Genomic DNA, 15,851 nt, shown 5'->3' with positions numbered 1-15,851 from the left:
TAACCCTTATGACAAAACAGAAGAGGACATCTCCCAGGCAGTGGGACTCCAGATGCTTTGAGGCTTTAAAAATTTCTTGAATTTCATTTTGGAGTAAATAGGTAACCAGTGCAGAGCATGGAGCATTGGCAATTGTACATAGATAACTGTCAATCCCACTAGATGTCTGTCTATCCTACTATAACGCACATCTAAAAACAAGTAATGAACTATTGTAATATAGTCTGGTACCTTCTTTTTGTTTCACACATCCAGGGTTGTTATGTCATAAGCAATATTAAAACTAAGAAAATGGTGACTGTATAAACAATAATTGAGGTCTCCTTACTTTGTACCTCTTGATTCTGATTTTAGAACTCTACATGAAAGGTAACATCACCTGTTAAGTTGGTTTAGGCTGTTCTATACCTCACTTACTCAACTAATCTTTCTGGTTTCCTTAGTAGAGCACAGAACATGGGATCTCATTCAGATAAGCTAATTGGCCATATACAAATCATTTTGCTTTTATGTAGAGTTCTGTCAAAGTGTAAAATAGTTTTTAAAAACTGGAGTAAAAGTAGAAGGGCAAAAACAAACTACATCTGAACTGAGTTTTTCCAGATAACTAAATTACCAAACCATACATTTCAGAATTGTGCAACCAGCCCAGCACTGGGGATGGGAACAAGGGATTAGAGAGTAAATTGAGCTCTTCCAAAGGCTGGTCTTGACTGAAAGATTTAAGGCCAAATTTTGTCCTTGGATGCATGTACACAGTTCTGACCTGGCTGGATTTTCCTTTCTCATCAGTGGAAATCAGAAGTCACTACACTGAAGTCAATATAATTACACCTGTGTGAAACTGATGGTGACAGGATAATTGGTCCCCAAAACTTCAGTAGTAGCTGCAGGCATCTGAGGCTAGAATGGTGGTCTTAAAAGCCCTGTCTTGAGAGATGCTCAGTACACTCACCTCAGTGAACTCAGCGAGAGTAGAAGGCATTCAGTACTCACAGGACTGAGCCTTTAGTTTCTAAGAAAGCTGTATCCTCCACTCCTATCTGATTTATCAGAAACAAAGGGCTGAGGGTGGGGGTGTGAATTATGTGTCCCCAGATTGCAGTTGTCATAACTATCCCTCATACATGTTCCTGTTGGTGTCCTTGACACGCCCGGGGCCTTTTGTTATGGAACTGGAACTAGATTACATTTTTTCTCAAACTACCTTCCTAACAACATGGCAGCTAGCCTTCTTCTGGTTGATTTAGTTGGGGATTGGTCCTGCTTTGAGCAAGGGGTTGGACTAGATGACCTCCTGAGGTCCCTTCAAACCCTGATATTCTATGATTCTTGTGATTTTCTTTCTACATTAGTAATAAGCTAAACATTACAAGCAGTAGCAAGTATGTCCTCTTAAGGTTTGCTTCTCCATAAGGAGGTTATCCTGTTTTTGCAAAGAGATGAGCAAGATGTTCATGTGCACACAGTGCTTTCTGTAGCTAGTAATAAAGTAAACCCCCTTGTTGTTATATTAATGAAGCAGTAGAATAAAAGACTACAATAAATAATATTTTAATCCAGAAATGCTTGTGGGTTTGTTTATAGGGTTTACTTATACTCTTATACTGGTGCAGTTAAAGAGGAAATCCATTGAGATCAGTGGTGTTACACCAGTGTAAAAATGGTATGGGAAAACTGGGCCAATGCTGTGGCATGCAGGCTTCAGGGACTGTAACTTGGCAATTTGCAAACTGGGATTTCCAATGCAAGGTAACATCGTTTGAAATGTGCAATCACAAAACGTTTTACAAACTGAGACACAGATTATATACTATACATTGAAATAACTTATCTGACATGAACTGCAGCTACTTCCAAAATAAAACATTGCAGCACTTTAACAATTTAGGACACACAAACTTGAGGGGGAAGTTAAGTAAGCAGATGTAATACCCTAGTTGGAATTTGGCCTGGACATTGTGTTCATTCCTTCACTTTGGGGAAAAGTGCCATAAGTTTTTAATGACTACATTTTTGTGGTTTTATGTCTTATCTAAAAGACAGCACCTTCACCATGAAGTGTTTCTTAACACAATGCTGGGGAATTAGGTCAGTAGTGACTCAGAGGGAAAGTGGTGAATATTGAAGAGTTGGCAGTCTATAGTCTATAGCAGTCTATACTACCGTGGATCCTAAGTGGTTAACACATCTATTATCATAACCCCAAATCTCTGGAGATAGTGCAACATAAGATAATGCTGACATTCTCAACACTGTGCTATGCTGCTTTCCCCACAAGAGGAAATTTGGAGGCAACTATCACTAGGAAGCTGATGGAGCATAATTCCTAAGGGCTGCATGAAAAAGGTTAAGCACTCCCTGTTGGTTATCTGAATTATAGTGTTATGTCTCTTTGTTGTCTGATTATATAATAGGCATATCAGGTACGTGGAGATCTCACACATGTGTAGACGGAGTTGTGGGGAGTAGGTAAGAGCCTATATGTTCAGAATGGAGATTGCACAAATTGGTCTGTATCTGGAGCATGTGTTCTGACTGATCTTGAGAAGTTGGATTAGGTAGAGTTGGTGTATTTAGCCAATAGTTGACTCAGATGAGAACAGTGTCTTATGTGGACCATTTATGAAGGATAATGGGTCTGATGTTATGGTCTTTGGTCCATATGATGAGGGAGGTGAAGGGTTTGGTCTCTAGCATCCAATTTAGGGGTTTGATTCACAGTTTATAAGTCACTACATAGATTTTTCTGTGAGATAATAGAGATTTGTGGTCTAACAGTGAAACTTAAATAGGGAAAGGTGATCAGAGATGGTAATCAGGATAGAGACAAGAGGGAAACTTAAGTCTGTTGTTGGAACTCAGAGGAGTAATTCCAGAAATTCTGATAAATTTTCTTGACTCAGATGTTTCGGGTTTTTTTTTTTTGTGAATGTAACACCAAATTGCCTAGCTTTAGATATTTTTTCTGTGTGTAAAAAATAGCATTTTTTTAGGTTTTAGGTTTTTTTAAATAGATAATCTCTTTATAACCTTAACTACATCTTTTCTAGTATTTTTGGCTGATAATTGTCTTCTTATGTTTTGTATTATGTGCTTCCCAATGCTATGACTAAGTACAGCCCAACTTCAATGCACCAAAAATTCCTTTTTCAAAACAGGGTCATGACTCCTTGTTATTATCCCGATATTAAGTCTCTGAGCATCCCTAGTCTAACCTGGATGTCTCCAGAGCTTGAGCAGACTCAGAATGATATTAAGCACAGGTGTCCATGAGCATTGCTTGATTGGGCCCTCAGTGTTTTGTACAGTTAATAGAAAGTGCTACATTTTCTCTCCGGACAAACCTGACTCCTGAGTGCTTATTAAACTTTCCTCTTAGGAGCTCAGGAGCTGCAGAGACTGAAATTCTTCCCTTGCAGTGTTCCAATGGTTTTCATCACTTATCACAAAGTCAGGAAACCGTGCAGAGCTCCCAGGGATCAGTTTTTCCACAGTGAATAACTTCAGAATTGTCCATCCAACATACTTATATATACGCTGTGTGCCAGTTTTTAGAATTGGGATTCCCCTTTACCTCACTCCACCCCCCAAAAGTTGAAGTCTTGTTTAGAAAAAAAAGATAGCAGTTGTTTTAAAAGCTTCAGATCTCTGAACACCTTGTGTGGTCCACTTCAAACAACTCAAAAATTATCATCTAACAAGAGATCACACGAACAAAATGTTAAACCAAAAAGGGTTTTTTTGTGAAAGTTGAGGTTGCAGGGGGCTCAAGATCAGACTTATAAAGGAAAAGTGTCTTAAGTTGTTAGTTGTGGAGTCTCCTCCATGGCTCCTCCGTTAAAATGTATGTTTAATATTTATCCATAAAGTTGATCACACAGATTATAATCCTGACATGAAATGCTCTAAGAAAAAATTGCAGTGAGCAGAGGCAGACTTTGATACATTAAAATAACTGTTTGAGTTTTACTAAAACTACAGAAAATGTGGTAATTATAAATAAAAAAAGACTAATTTTACATATGAATTCCTGATCCCAGTGGTGACCTCAATAAGCACAGCAGAATTATACTTTTTTATTAGCTAGAGGTATGTAAACTGGAACCTAAGAAAATCTGGCCCAGAATCCCAAATGGCTCTCGTACACCTCCACCAGCGTCCATATTTACATTGAAAATCCAGATAGTTAGAGTTATACAGTTTTGCAGATAACATGGGAAAGAATGATGCACTATATAGTACAAAAATTTAATTTACCACCCTATAATTTTCTCAAACCATACACTAGGACTAGCACAGTGCAAGTATTAATGAAGGTTTTGTACTACTTTTCAGATATCAAATATAAGTTAATATATGCTTGATAAAGATCAATTTGATGGCTTTCTCTCTTCTTATTAGGCACCACAAGGCCACATAAGGAGGGGGAGGTCCCGGGTGTGGACTATATATTCATCACTGTTGAAGATTTTATGGAACTGGAGAAAAGTGGTGCTCTCTTAGAAAGTGGAACATATGAAGGTAAGTACATTTTTATTGATAAATCTATTTTATGTTTTCTTTATGTTTTTTTTTCCGATTTAACAGAATCGCATTAGGACATCCCATTTCAAATGTGTCATTGCTACATTTATCTGAAACTTACGATGAGCCAGATGGCAACAGTGAAAATATTTTCATATGAAAAAGCTAAAATGCAGATGGGTTCATTGTAATTTTAATACATCACTCTAGCTAAGAGAGACACCGAGAGCAAAACTAGCACTAAGTATTCATATAAATTGTCATGCAGCCCAACAGGATAATACTCTGAGGTTGTATAAAAGAAACATTAGTTCCTTATGCCAAGTACCTGAGGCAATGTAGATGAAGTTCAAACAAATAATTGCCTATTTAGCACATGTACAGGAGAAAGCAAAGTCTTCAATGAGAAAACAGTTGTAGGACTGGACACTTCCCCCCTACTTATACAATATTGATGGTCCTATAAATATCAGTGTTCATTGGACTCTGAGACAGCACTTTTAAAGTAAGGCAGGAAGGCTTTGTAATATCATGTCTCTTGGGCTTTGTAAAGTTACTTAAAAGAATTAATTAATTTGTGTATCTGTCAAATACATAGGGATTCTCAGTGATTGCTGTGTTAGAAAATGTCTGTTTAAGGGGAGAAGAGCTAGCAACTTAATGCAGAGCAATGTTCCCCGCGGGGCATGGTTGATTCATCTGATTTCAAATGTGTTCCAAAACATAACCATCCTGAAAGCTAAACTCTTGTGAATCAGTTAGTTGCCGGAACAGTAATGAAACCAAAATCTGCACTAAAAAGTAATAAATGTTTCTTTTAAACAGAAGTATTTAAAAATAAAAGTGAAAGGATCAATATTTTTATTTCAACTATCTTCAATAGTGAATGTAACATTAAAAACAAACCATATTTCTGATTGAAAATATAGCCCACTCCCGCAGGGAGCTCTGTGTGGGCAGATCCAGTTGCAGAATATGGCCCCATATTTGTACCATGTGATAAGAATATCAATTATTACTTTTATCCTGACTTTGTCCCAATCAGGAAAAACATCTCAAGATAATAAAGAGCTGTTCACACCAAAGAAAATCATTAGCTCTATTCTAAAGAGCACGAAGGAAAGTAATACTTTCTCACCTAATTAGCACAAAGTACCCATTGAAAAGTAAATAAATTTTCATAAAGGTCTAGATCAATACACAAATTATAGCAAAGAAGAGTTCACATTAAAGGAAGTCAAATAATTGGAAAAAATGCATCTCTTTCCCTCTCCTCTCTTTTTCACTGCGTCACATTAAGGGAGAAACCTGCATAAACAATAACACAAAGTTAAGGCAATACCGCAGTGTTACATTCATCAGACCTTCATTGAATGTTGAGCCATCTCTGCTGGTCTCTTTATGTTAATTTAGGTTTTGAAGCTCGCATTAAAGCTACATAAATTTAGCATAGGTCCGTCATTGCTTGACAATGTAATTTCATTAGTTTGTAGCAACATTGTAGAAGTTGACCAGCAAGTTCAAATTAAATCATAAGATTTTTGCTTTCTTTGAGGGATAAAGAGATGTGTCTTTTAATACCAACTGTCAGAAGCTGAGTGGACACCAAAATGAAATGTTCTGAATTTATTGGTTGCGAAGCACTACATGAATGCACCAGTCTGCTGAGAATCTAGCTGGATAAAAGCCCATAGCAAGGCAGCACAATGTCCGATACATCACTCCCTGATTGGTTTTGGCAATCTTGGCATTTGCCAAAGACAAACCAAAATAAACCCATGAGACTTATCTCTGTACAAATCCTGTCGCTGTTGCACAGGCCTCTCATTAAGACATGTGTCATGGAAACTTAGCAGATATGTGCTGGAAAGTACACCTGGCTTACAGATGGACATTGTTGCATTCTCCTTTGAGTGCTTGTCTGTATGCACATTCCACTTATGGTGTGCATGCACCTTGTGCCCCCCAAGATTGGAGTCTTTTTGGCCAGCAGTACTCATAAGGCATCATGCATTTTTCACTCCTCGTGCTCCATAGCAAGGGCACATAAGGCCAAAGTATGCCAGCCCCCATTCAGTTCCTTTCACAGGTTAGAGACGGAGCTCCGACTAGTCAAGAGACTGCCAACCTTTCTACTGTAGTTGATAGCTTAATTGTTTTACAGTTTAGTTTATAGTTCATAGTTAGTTATTAATTATTTTTGTTTGTTTGTCTGTTGCTTTACTACTTAGAGTTCTGTTCACCACTGGTATGGTGTTGTCCAGTTCTCCTGGATTCAGACATTGCCCCTCTGACACGGGAGCCGACTGCATGGGGGCTCCGGGGCTGGCGCACCCACTGAAAAAAAATAGTGTGTGCTCAGCACCCACCGGCAACCCCACTGATCAGCTCCTCCCACTCCCTCCCAGCGCTACCTGCCTGCTGGTGATCAGCTGTTCAGTGTCATGCAGGAGGCGTTGGGGGGAGGGGGAGGAGTGGGGGTAGGAAGAGGCAGAGCGAGGGTGGAGCATGCTTAGGGGAGGGGGCAGAATGCGCAGGAAGAGGCGGGGCAGGGTGGGGCAAAGTAGGGGTCAAGCATCCCTGGAGAAATTAGAAAGTCGGCACTTCTGGTCATGCAAGGGAGATAGCCAAGCTTCAGGTGGACACTTATAGTGCTAGGAGAATTGCATATTCCCCCAGTAAATGTACAATTTGTGGGTACATCTATGCAGTGAGCAGCAGTAAGTCTCAGAGGCTGGGTCATCAGACTTGGGCTCATGGAGCTCACGCTACAGTGCTAAAAATATCTGTGTAGACTAGGGGCTTAGGCTCTGAAGCTCCCCTCAAAGGTTTCAGAGACCAGTCTCCAGCCTGAGCTGCAAAGTCTATTGGAAGTGGATGATTTATTTTTAGCATGGTAACACCCTGTCCTCTTCGTCCCCTGACCCCTGGCCCCAAAATTTATTATAAAGGTTTCCAAGATCCATTAAAAATAATAGCCAAGGCCCTCCACATCCCTATTGAGGAGGTAAAGGTATAGACACACCGGTTAGTGGACATACTTTCGGCTTCCTCGTCAGGAAAGATAACCCTCTGTATCAATGGAAATAATAGTACTATAATGGACGGCTAGTGTGTGTATATGTATCACTGCCTTATATTGTATAGAATTTGAACTATTCAACTGTGTGTCATAGGCCCCATATTACTGTAAAACTGAAGGAGAGCTTCCAGTTCAGGGGGCAGGCTCCTATGCTTTTTGAGCAAAATCTGAGTTCTAGCTGCACTTTCTGAGTGAAGTTCCAGGCCAAGATATGTTGAAAAATGGCAGCCATGGGTTCATAGATGATCACAGACTTCATATCAATACATTACAAAGCAATGTCTTAAGCATTGCAGATTGGTAAACAAGATGGAAAGGGTGGGTTCAGTACACCTTCATCTCTGACCTGTCAGGACCAGTTCAGAGACTTAATTTGGGGATAACTGACTTGATAGATCTTTCTGCCTCCATATGTCAACGCAACTTTGTAGTCCGTATACTAAGTCCATAGAATGAAAATCCTTATGAAATGTATGTTCAGAAAAATGTTAATATGCATAAATAGAAATGTAATAACTTTTTTCTAAAACACAAATGCATTTTAGCACATTGCATTTAGACTGTTGTTGCTGGTAAAACTTAATTATAAAATATTAAGACTATTGAAGGATTTGAAGATCAGTGTACATCATGGACAGAATGGCATTTTTAAAAAATAGCATATGTGAAAGAAGTATTAGAAAGAACAAATATTTGTCAAGAAAGGGATATATGCTCTAAATATGGCTTGCAGAGAATATGCACAGGTATAAATACCCATTACAAATATTTTATATATTGAAGAAATGGGTACATACAAAATAGATGTTGATGGTGTGGAGCAGCACTGTAAATACAAGCATAGAAAAGCTTGTTCAGAGCTGTAAAAGGATGTGCAAAACATGACAAAAATGCTGATAAATCATGTTAAATTAACACAGCATTCCAAGGCTGCCTTTACTGTCTGGCACCCTCTTATGGCTCTATGGAGTGCTACACCAACTCTGACAGCTTCTCCCCTTCCTGCTATCAATCATTTAGTTCTGTGTCTATCGATTTCTTGTTATGACCCCAGCCCTTTGGCCAGGCCCTTATTAGTTTCTGCCCTTTTGGGGTAATAAAGATTCAGGAGTGCCATGATCCTGGCGAAGGATGGACAGTTCCAGGCCCCTGTGTGAAGCAGATAGAATCAGTTCCTTCCAGTCCCTTGCTGTTCCCTGAGCTGCTTCCCACCTCGCCTCCTCTCTCGGCTTTCCCCAGACTCTCCTTCTGGACAGCAGACTTCTCTGGCAGCTCCTTGACAGTCTGCTCAAGGGAAGTCTGCTCAGGCTTCCCTGGCAGCCACCCCACCCCTGTGCCTGGCAGCCCTTTCCTCTTTACAGCTGTTTTGAAGCCACCAATCAACTCCAGCTAAGCAGACAGGCAATTTTCCTATTAACACTTTAGTTGCCATTATGCACAGGAAAAGTCTCAGATTTAATTCTGTGAGGAATAATTAGTTTAATAGCTGTTGTGCTATCAGTGCCACAGAAATCGACTCTTTCTCATTTGGTGGGTTCTTTAAATTGTGCAAAACTCTCCTACATAGTCAAATATTCAGAGACTTGCTGAAATCACTTGACCATTCCCAACACTGCCTACATGTAGGTTAAAATCCTGGCCCCATTGAAGTCAGCAGCAAAACTCTGATTGTCTTAAATGAGGTCAGGATTTCACCCCTACTATTCTACCGTTTTGGTAATGTATGGCAGTAGAATAAACATTAGAATTTCCCTTTTAACCCAGAACTCTTGAATTAAGGAATATACTTTACGTAAGATGACTGTGTATTTCCTTCAAGATGTTCTTTGTGCCAATATCCTTTGATGAAATCCTGGTTTGCCATGTTTTTCCTGTATTTGAGGACACTATAATTTTCAGTTGTTTTACAAATGATTACATAAGGTGATGTCTGGGCATCTTTTCATTTGTAAATGCTATGGAAGCAACGTTGTTATTATACAACCCTAGGGGATGTGGGAAGTGGGAGGATGGGGTAGTCATGCTGCCTCTCCCCCTTCCAGTTCCCAGTTGTGATTCATCTTCTGTGGAGGCCTCATTCAGCGCTACATCTTCAGCCTTTTCAGCATCCATACAGGTTTAATATTAGCATGATTTTTAAATCTGAATGACGGATAATTCCATATAAGGATTAGTTTATTTATTATTGAATTGTAATGATTATCATAATTATATTAATAATTAGCAAGCTCCTAAGCCCCTTACTCAATTTTTAAATAGTGGAGTTAGAAATGCAAGATTTGGCCCAGTGATTGTATTTCTATAGTGCTACCTCTGGCCAAAGCACTGGGAATGCTGTACAAAAGAAATGAAACAAATACAGTATAATAAAATGCCACCTTCTTAAAACAAACACATAGCAGCAAGTGAAAGGGCCCAATTTTAAAAGGGCAGTAAATGGATTGAAAGGGTATGGATATAGCGATTAATACAGTGATAATAATGATCATTCTAAAACCATCTTTTTATGATAAGTGAAGAGTTTTTAAAAGCAGGGAGGAAATGAAATGAGACAGACTGCAGCGGAGAGTGAGGTCCACGCTGAAAGGGCCCCCCAAAGCAAAATTGTGATGGTCACTTTTCAGACCCAGCAGTTTATAAGTATGAATACCTACTGGAAGGATGAATGAGTAGGTCTTAAATGTAGCCAGGGAGTTGTGGCCTGATTGAGCTCTCTCACTAGTTTTACACCAGTGTAGTTTTATTGGCTTCAGTGGCATTGCTATTGATTTACACAAGTGGAAGCGAGATCAGAATCAGGCCCTTGTCTTTAAATATTGCAGAACTTTAAACATGAAGTGCTAGGGATTGTTGTTTAAAAAAAAAAGCAAGAGGTAGAACCTTCAGAAATGGAAGTGTTGAAATGCTCCACAATGTAACACCAGGTCTATCTCAGTGGATGTACTGGAGATTATAAGGGACTCTCTTCTGCTTCTCACTTAATGAACTGAAAGGCATCAGTCTGTGCTCTTGTTTTGTTTTTTTGGAATGCACTGATGTTTACTAAGGCAAGGAATAGGTGAGGAATTACAGTTTAATAAACACAATTCCTGTCCCCCCGCTTCCTTATCCGCTGAAAGAAAAGAGAAAACAAGGCTTTTCTTTAGTTGTGCTATTCAGACATAAAATGTGACTTTCACAAGTAACTTCTACAGAATAGTTTTAAACTTCTGAAATGTAAAGATGGTGTGACAGATGTCCCCATCCTGTCTGAGCTGAATTTTACCTGCGGGATAAATATTGATGATTTTAATAATTGGTGTTCTGTCTGTGTGCATCTTAACAATGAATTTCTCTGTCTTGAGCTATGCTGCATGAAAAGAGCTGATGGCAATTAGTTTGGTGTTGAAATATTACTTTTTGTAGTAGGTAGTGTCACAAGTGCTACTGCGGATTGGGCAATGGATTTGTATACAAAACATGAGTAAAAGGGCAGCACTTCTTTGGGGAGAAACCTGTGTGTGAAAGGGCCCATTGCAATCAGACAATGTGGGCCAGGTAGCAGTGAGAAGGAAGTGAGAAGCTGATCGTTGATACAGAGTGGGGAGAGTATGACCCAATGTCCATGTACGTTTGTAATAGTAATAAAAGTTATTTTTGACATCTGGAATGGAATGAATGACACCAGGGAAATTCAGACACACCTCCACGTGAAGCAGGGCTTACACACAGACACACTGTTGAAGATCTTCCTTTTGAGAAGACTGGCCTTTATATGACACACACACACCAAAGCCAGTCCCAAGGAACAATTTGTACTAGTCTCAGGACTGCTTTATATTGTAGCAGCTGATAATTGCCCCAGAGACGATCAGCCAGATGTAGAACTCCCTGGCCCTCATCCCTTTCCCTGACTATGCCCAGCTGGATTCTGCAGTGTGGAGGGGTCCTTGAGTGGTATAGAGCTGCAGCAGCAGGGCTTCCTGTGCTGTACCGTGTATACCCAGCTGCTCAAACAGCCCCTTCAGCTGTTGGCAGCCAGTGTAAATTATAACAGCCTTTAGGATGCTTTAATGTATGCCAGTGATTAGATCAACACCCAGAGGGTCCCAGTATCCCTAGGAGTCCAAAAGCAGCTTAAAGCCACTAGTTATGCCCTCTCTCCTGATTTGTGCAGAGCACTTCTCAGCTCAGCCCCTGATCTGACCCATTGCCAAAATTCTGGGCAGTCATTACCAGAAAGATACTGACAAACTGAAGGAATTCCGAGAATGGCAACAAAAATTATCAGTCAGGTATAGGGATTGGTTTAGCTTGTTTAAGCAACGATTGAGAAGTATAATATAATTAGTGTGCAAACCCCTAGGACAGAGAAAAAATATTTAGGGTCACCTAAGTATATAACTAGGGGAACTGGGAAGAAGTTAGCAAAGGGGAAAGTTTAGGTTTAATATTAGGATATATTTTCTGACAATGAGTTGTATTAAACTGTGGAATAACATCACAAGGGAAAGGGTAAAAGTTCGTTCACTCCCAAGTTTAAAAGTAGATGGGGCAATACATTAATAAGTTATTGTAGAGAACTTTGCTTCACTGGCAGATGAATTAACTGAAAGCATCTAGAAAGTATTATCTATTTCTAATTTCTGTGTGAAATTATACTCTAATTGCTCCCAAATTTAAATACTGAGTGACAAATTACAACCAGAATTTATTATTATACAACTAGATTATAAACCTTTAATTTCAGATGTGAATGCTGACATAACTTCAACTATCATGTAAATGCTGCCACTTTAATTCAAAATTATGGAAGTGATTTAAGTCAAATTAGAAAACAAAAGCACTCATTCCCTTACTCTGTGTAGAATTGAGCCCAATAGGGAACATGGGATATTGCTCTGACAACACAAATTTATATTTGTGGGGTTTTTTCCACATACCTGCTTTAGCATCCCAGACTATAAAACATAACAATAGGTGCCCTAGTTATGGAGAAAGATGTAGCTAAAAGGTACAGTAGAAAAGTTCTTCATTGGCTCACTTTTTTATTTTAGAAACAAAATGTTTGGTAAACTAGGGCTGGTTTGTATAAAATTAAAGATCTTAGTAGGGCTGATCAAACAGGCTTCCTTTGTACCTGTGTATCTCCTTGAATTTATTATTCAATTTTCCATTTGTTATACTCAATATTTTTCTGTTGTATTCAAGGGACAATGCCTTTCTTGTAGCAAATGTAACCTAAGTTAGATTACCTTGAACTGCAGCCAAAAACTGTGTAGTCTAATACACAAAGCCACTGAGTTCAAATTTTGCCCTAGAGACAGGTCATTTTTTAATGAGAGATTCTTCATGTCCCTTGGGCCAAATTATGAGCTAACTGAAGTGGACCTGCAGAATTTTCTCCTTTGTGTCAAACAGATCCCTATATATTCAAAATAATTATGTTTTGCATATAATAATACTCTGTAATTCACAAAAATATTTAAACAACTTTATATTAAAAAAATAAAGTATAATCAACCAGATAGATTAGTTTCCATCACAGTTTCCAGGCTACAAATCTTCATATGAATTAAAGGATGCTTTTTGACTGGTTATAGACTTTGTCCCTGAACCTTGGTTTCAGCTAAGCAGTGCACAAATGAAGTCGGGGGCTGAGGGGAGTTACTAGGCTAGCTCTTTGTTACCATTCCATTCCCCTGATCCTCAGCCTGCTATGTGTCCCCCAGTGTAACTTACAGCAGCCCGGAGGACACTAAATTTTGCCAGCTTTCAACATCTCTATTGCAGTCAGGAATCACTGGGGATGCATGGGATCTAAAACACTACATACCCTACACCAGCACTGGGTGGGGGTCATGGTGTATAGGAGCCTTTTCACTGGTTCTTTGTCACTAGAGGATGCTACTAGACTGGCATGATCCTCTTGCACTGGACTATGCCATCCTTAGGGCTGTTTTGCTCTGGCCACATAATGTAAAATGGCCCTAGCAAAGGGGAGCATCTGATTCATTGCATCATGTCCTTGCAGTTCTGAGTGTATTTCTTTTGCTTTAACTGGAAACAGATGGGAGTCCCCCAGTGACCAAAACAACACCTGGGGCCTATTTCTTCTCCTGTTTATACTGAACTAACTCAGGAGTAACTAAATTTCAAGTTAAAGGAACTGCACTAGTGTGAAACCAGTATAAGGTTTTTTGGTTTATAACTTTAGTTTTTTGGAGGGACATAAACTCTCTTGCATCCACACACACAAGTTCTTTTTTCATTTTATCTGGTGGTTTATCCCACTTGCTTTAATTAATCCACTTTGGAAGTGATGGAACTCTTTTCTGGAATGAGTTATACCAGTATAAAGACTGTGTGGATGCATACCTATTTCAAATTAGCTATGCTGCTTAAGGCAGTCTTCCACTTCTACCTCTTCACACCTGGACTAGTGAGTCTGTTTCCCTGTGTGACCTCTACTGCTCTGGGATCACCTTGACTGGCTGTCACCTCCCTGCCTAAATGCTGGCACACAGCCAGGTGCACTCCTTTGTTCACATACCTAGAGTCCATCATAACATTTGTGCACTGTACTTCCGCATGGTCCTGCCAAATGGTTCTGAACTTCTTTGCCCCCTGGGGAGAAGAGCACATCCAGTCCCATCTTAACAGGAGTACAGTGCTCTCCAATGCAAAGATTTACAACCAGCCAGCAGAAGAAACGCAGAAATGGTATTCCTGGATACAACCCAGTGCTGTGCAATGGGGCTCAAACACAAGCACAAGAATATGAAGGGCAAAAACAAGACTTCAGGTAATTCTCTCAGTACCTGCCCTTCCTATGTGGAGCTGGATTGGGTCCTCAGGCTTGGGATTCAGCTGAAGAGATCTTGACTGGTCAGGGTCTAGGGTCACTTGGGTGCCTTCCAATGCTGTGATCAAATAGTTCAGCATATACCAGGGTTCAGTGGAGGCCTCCTTGCCAAAAAAAAAAAAAGGTTCCATTCCTTATAATAACCTTATACTGACATAATTAATTCTGAAATAGTTATGTCACTTCTAACGCAGATTAGTTTAAGCAGGACAAGACTCCAGATAAACTGAAAAAAAGACCTTTTGTGTGTGGATTCAAGGCAGTTTATGCCAAAACCCTTTCCTGTGTAGACAAGCACTTACTCTGGTTCCATACCAATGCAATTCCATTAAATCCAAATTAACTCTTGGTTTAATCTAGTGTAAACAACAGAAAAATAGGCCTTTGAATATTATTTTGGCCACCCGAAAGCTCCCATTTATTTCCAATAAAGCAACAGAATTACAATCAAAACTGAAAGGACAAATGTGCTAATAGAATACAATAACTCTGTGTTAAGATGCTCCCCTGTGTTAAGGCCACTCTACATCATGCTACCAGAGCAAAACAACACTAAAGATGGTATAGTTAGGTGCAGGAGGGTTGTGCCAGTATATCAGGATCCTCCAGTAACAAAGAACCAGTACAAAGGCTCCTATGTACATGGACCAGTGCTGATGTAGGGTGTGTAGCATCAGAAAGCCCTTGCATCAGCAGTGATCCATGTCTGCCGTATGCCCCTTTGAGGCTGTGGATAGCTGGCAAAATTTAGAGCAACCTTTAGAATGTAGTAAGTTACACTGAGGGACACATATCTGGCTGAGGATGAGAGGAATGCAAAGGTAACAAAGAGCTAGTTTAGTACTCCCTGACTTGCACTGTACACCTGGTTAGCTGCAACCCAGGTTCATGGGCAAATTCTATAATCAGTCTGAAAGAATCCTTTAGTTCATTTAGTTAATTATCTGGATGATGGGATGGATTGCACCCTCAGCAAGTTCACGGATGACACTAAGCTGGGGGGAGAGGTAGATATGCTGGAGGGTAGGGATAGGATACAGAGGGACCTAGATAAATTGGAGAATTGGGCCAAAAGAAATCTGATGAGGTTCATCAAGGACAAGTGCAGACCTCTACATTTAGGATGGAAGAATCCCATGCACTGCTTCAGCCTGGGGACCGACTGGCTAAACAGAAGTTCTGCAGAAAAGGACCTGGGGATTACAGTGCATGAGAAGCTGGATATGAGTCAATAGTGTGCCCTTGTTGCCAAGAAGGCTAAAGGCATATTGGGCTACATTAGTAGGAGCTTTGCCAGCAGATTGAGGAAAGTGATTATTCCCCTCTATTTGGCACTGGTGAGGCCACATCTGGAGTATTGTGTCCAGTTTTGCCCCCCCCCAAAAGGATGTGGACAAA

The 15,851-nt window shown here is 39.8% G+C and overlaps 1 protein-coding gene across 7 annotated transcripts in view; it reads left to right on the top strand.

The window, feature by feature from the left end:
* The window catches only part of MAGI2 (membrane associated guanylate kinase, WW and PDZ domain containing 2), a 1,196,373-nt gene that overhangs the window by 652,984 nt on the left and 527,538 nt on the right, over positions 1–15,851 (top strand). For all 7 annotated transcript variants that reach the window (XM_084630708.1, XM_084630707.1, XM_084630706.1 and 4 more), the window contains exon 3: positions 4,405–4,524. In XM_084630708.1, the coding sequence (XP_084486834.1) occupies positions 4,405–4,524 (120 nt within the window). The remainder of the gene's footprint in view (positions 1–4,404; positions 4,525–15,851) is intronic.

This window comes from Lepidochelys olivacea, assembly GCF_965140295.1.
Source record: "Lepidochelys olivacea isolate rLepOli2 genome assembly, chromosome: 1".
Lineage (NCBI taxonomy): Eukaryota > Metazoa > Chordata > Testudines > Cheloniidae > Lepidochelys > Lepidochelys olivacea.
The sequence above is the reverse complement of the archived record's forward strand: the minus strand, read 5'-3'. Positions and strand labels throughout refer to the sequence as shown.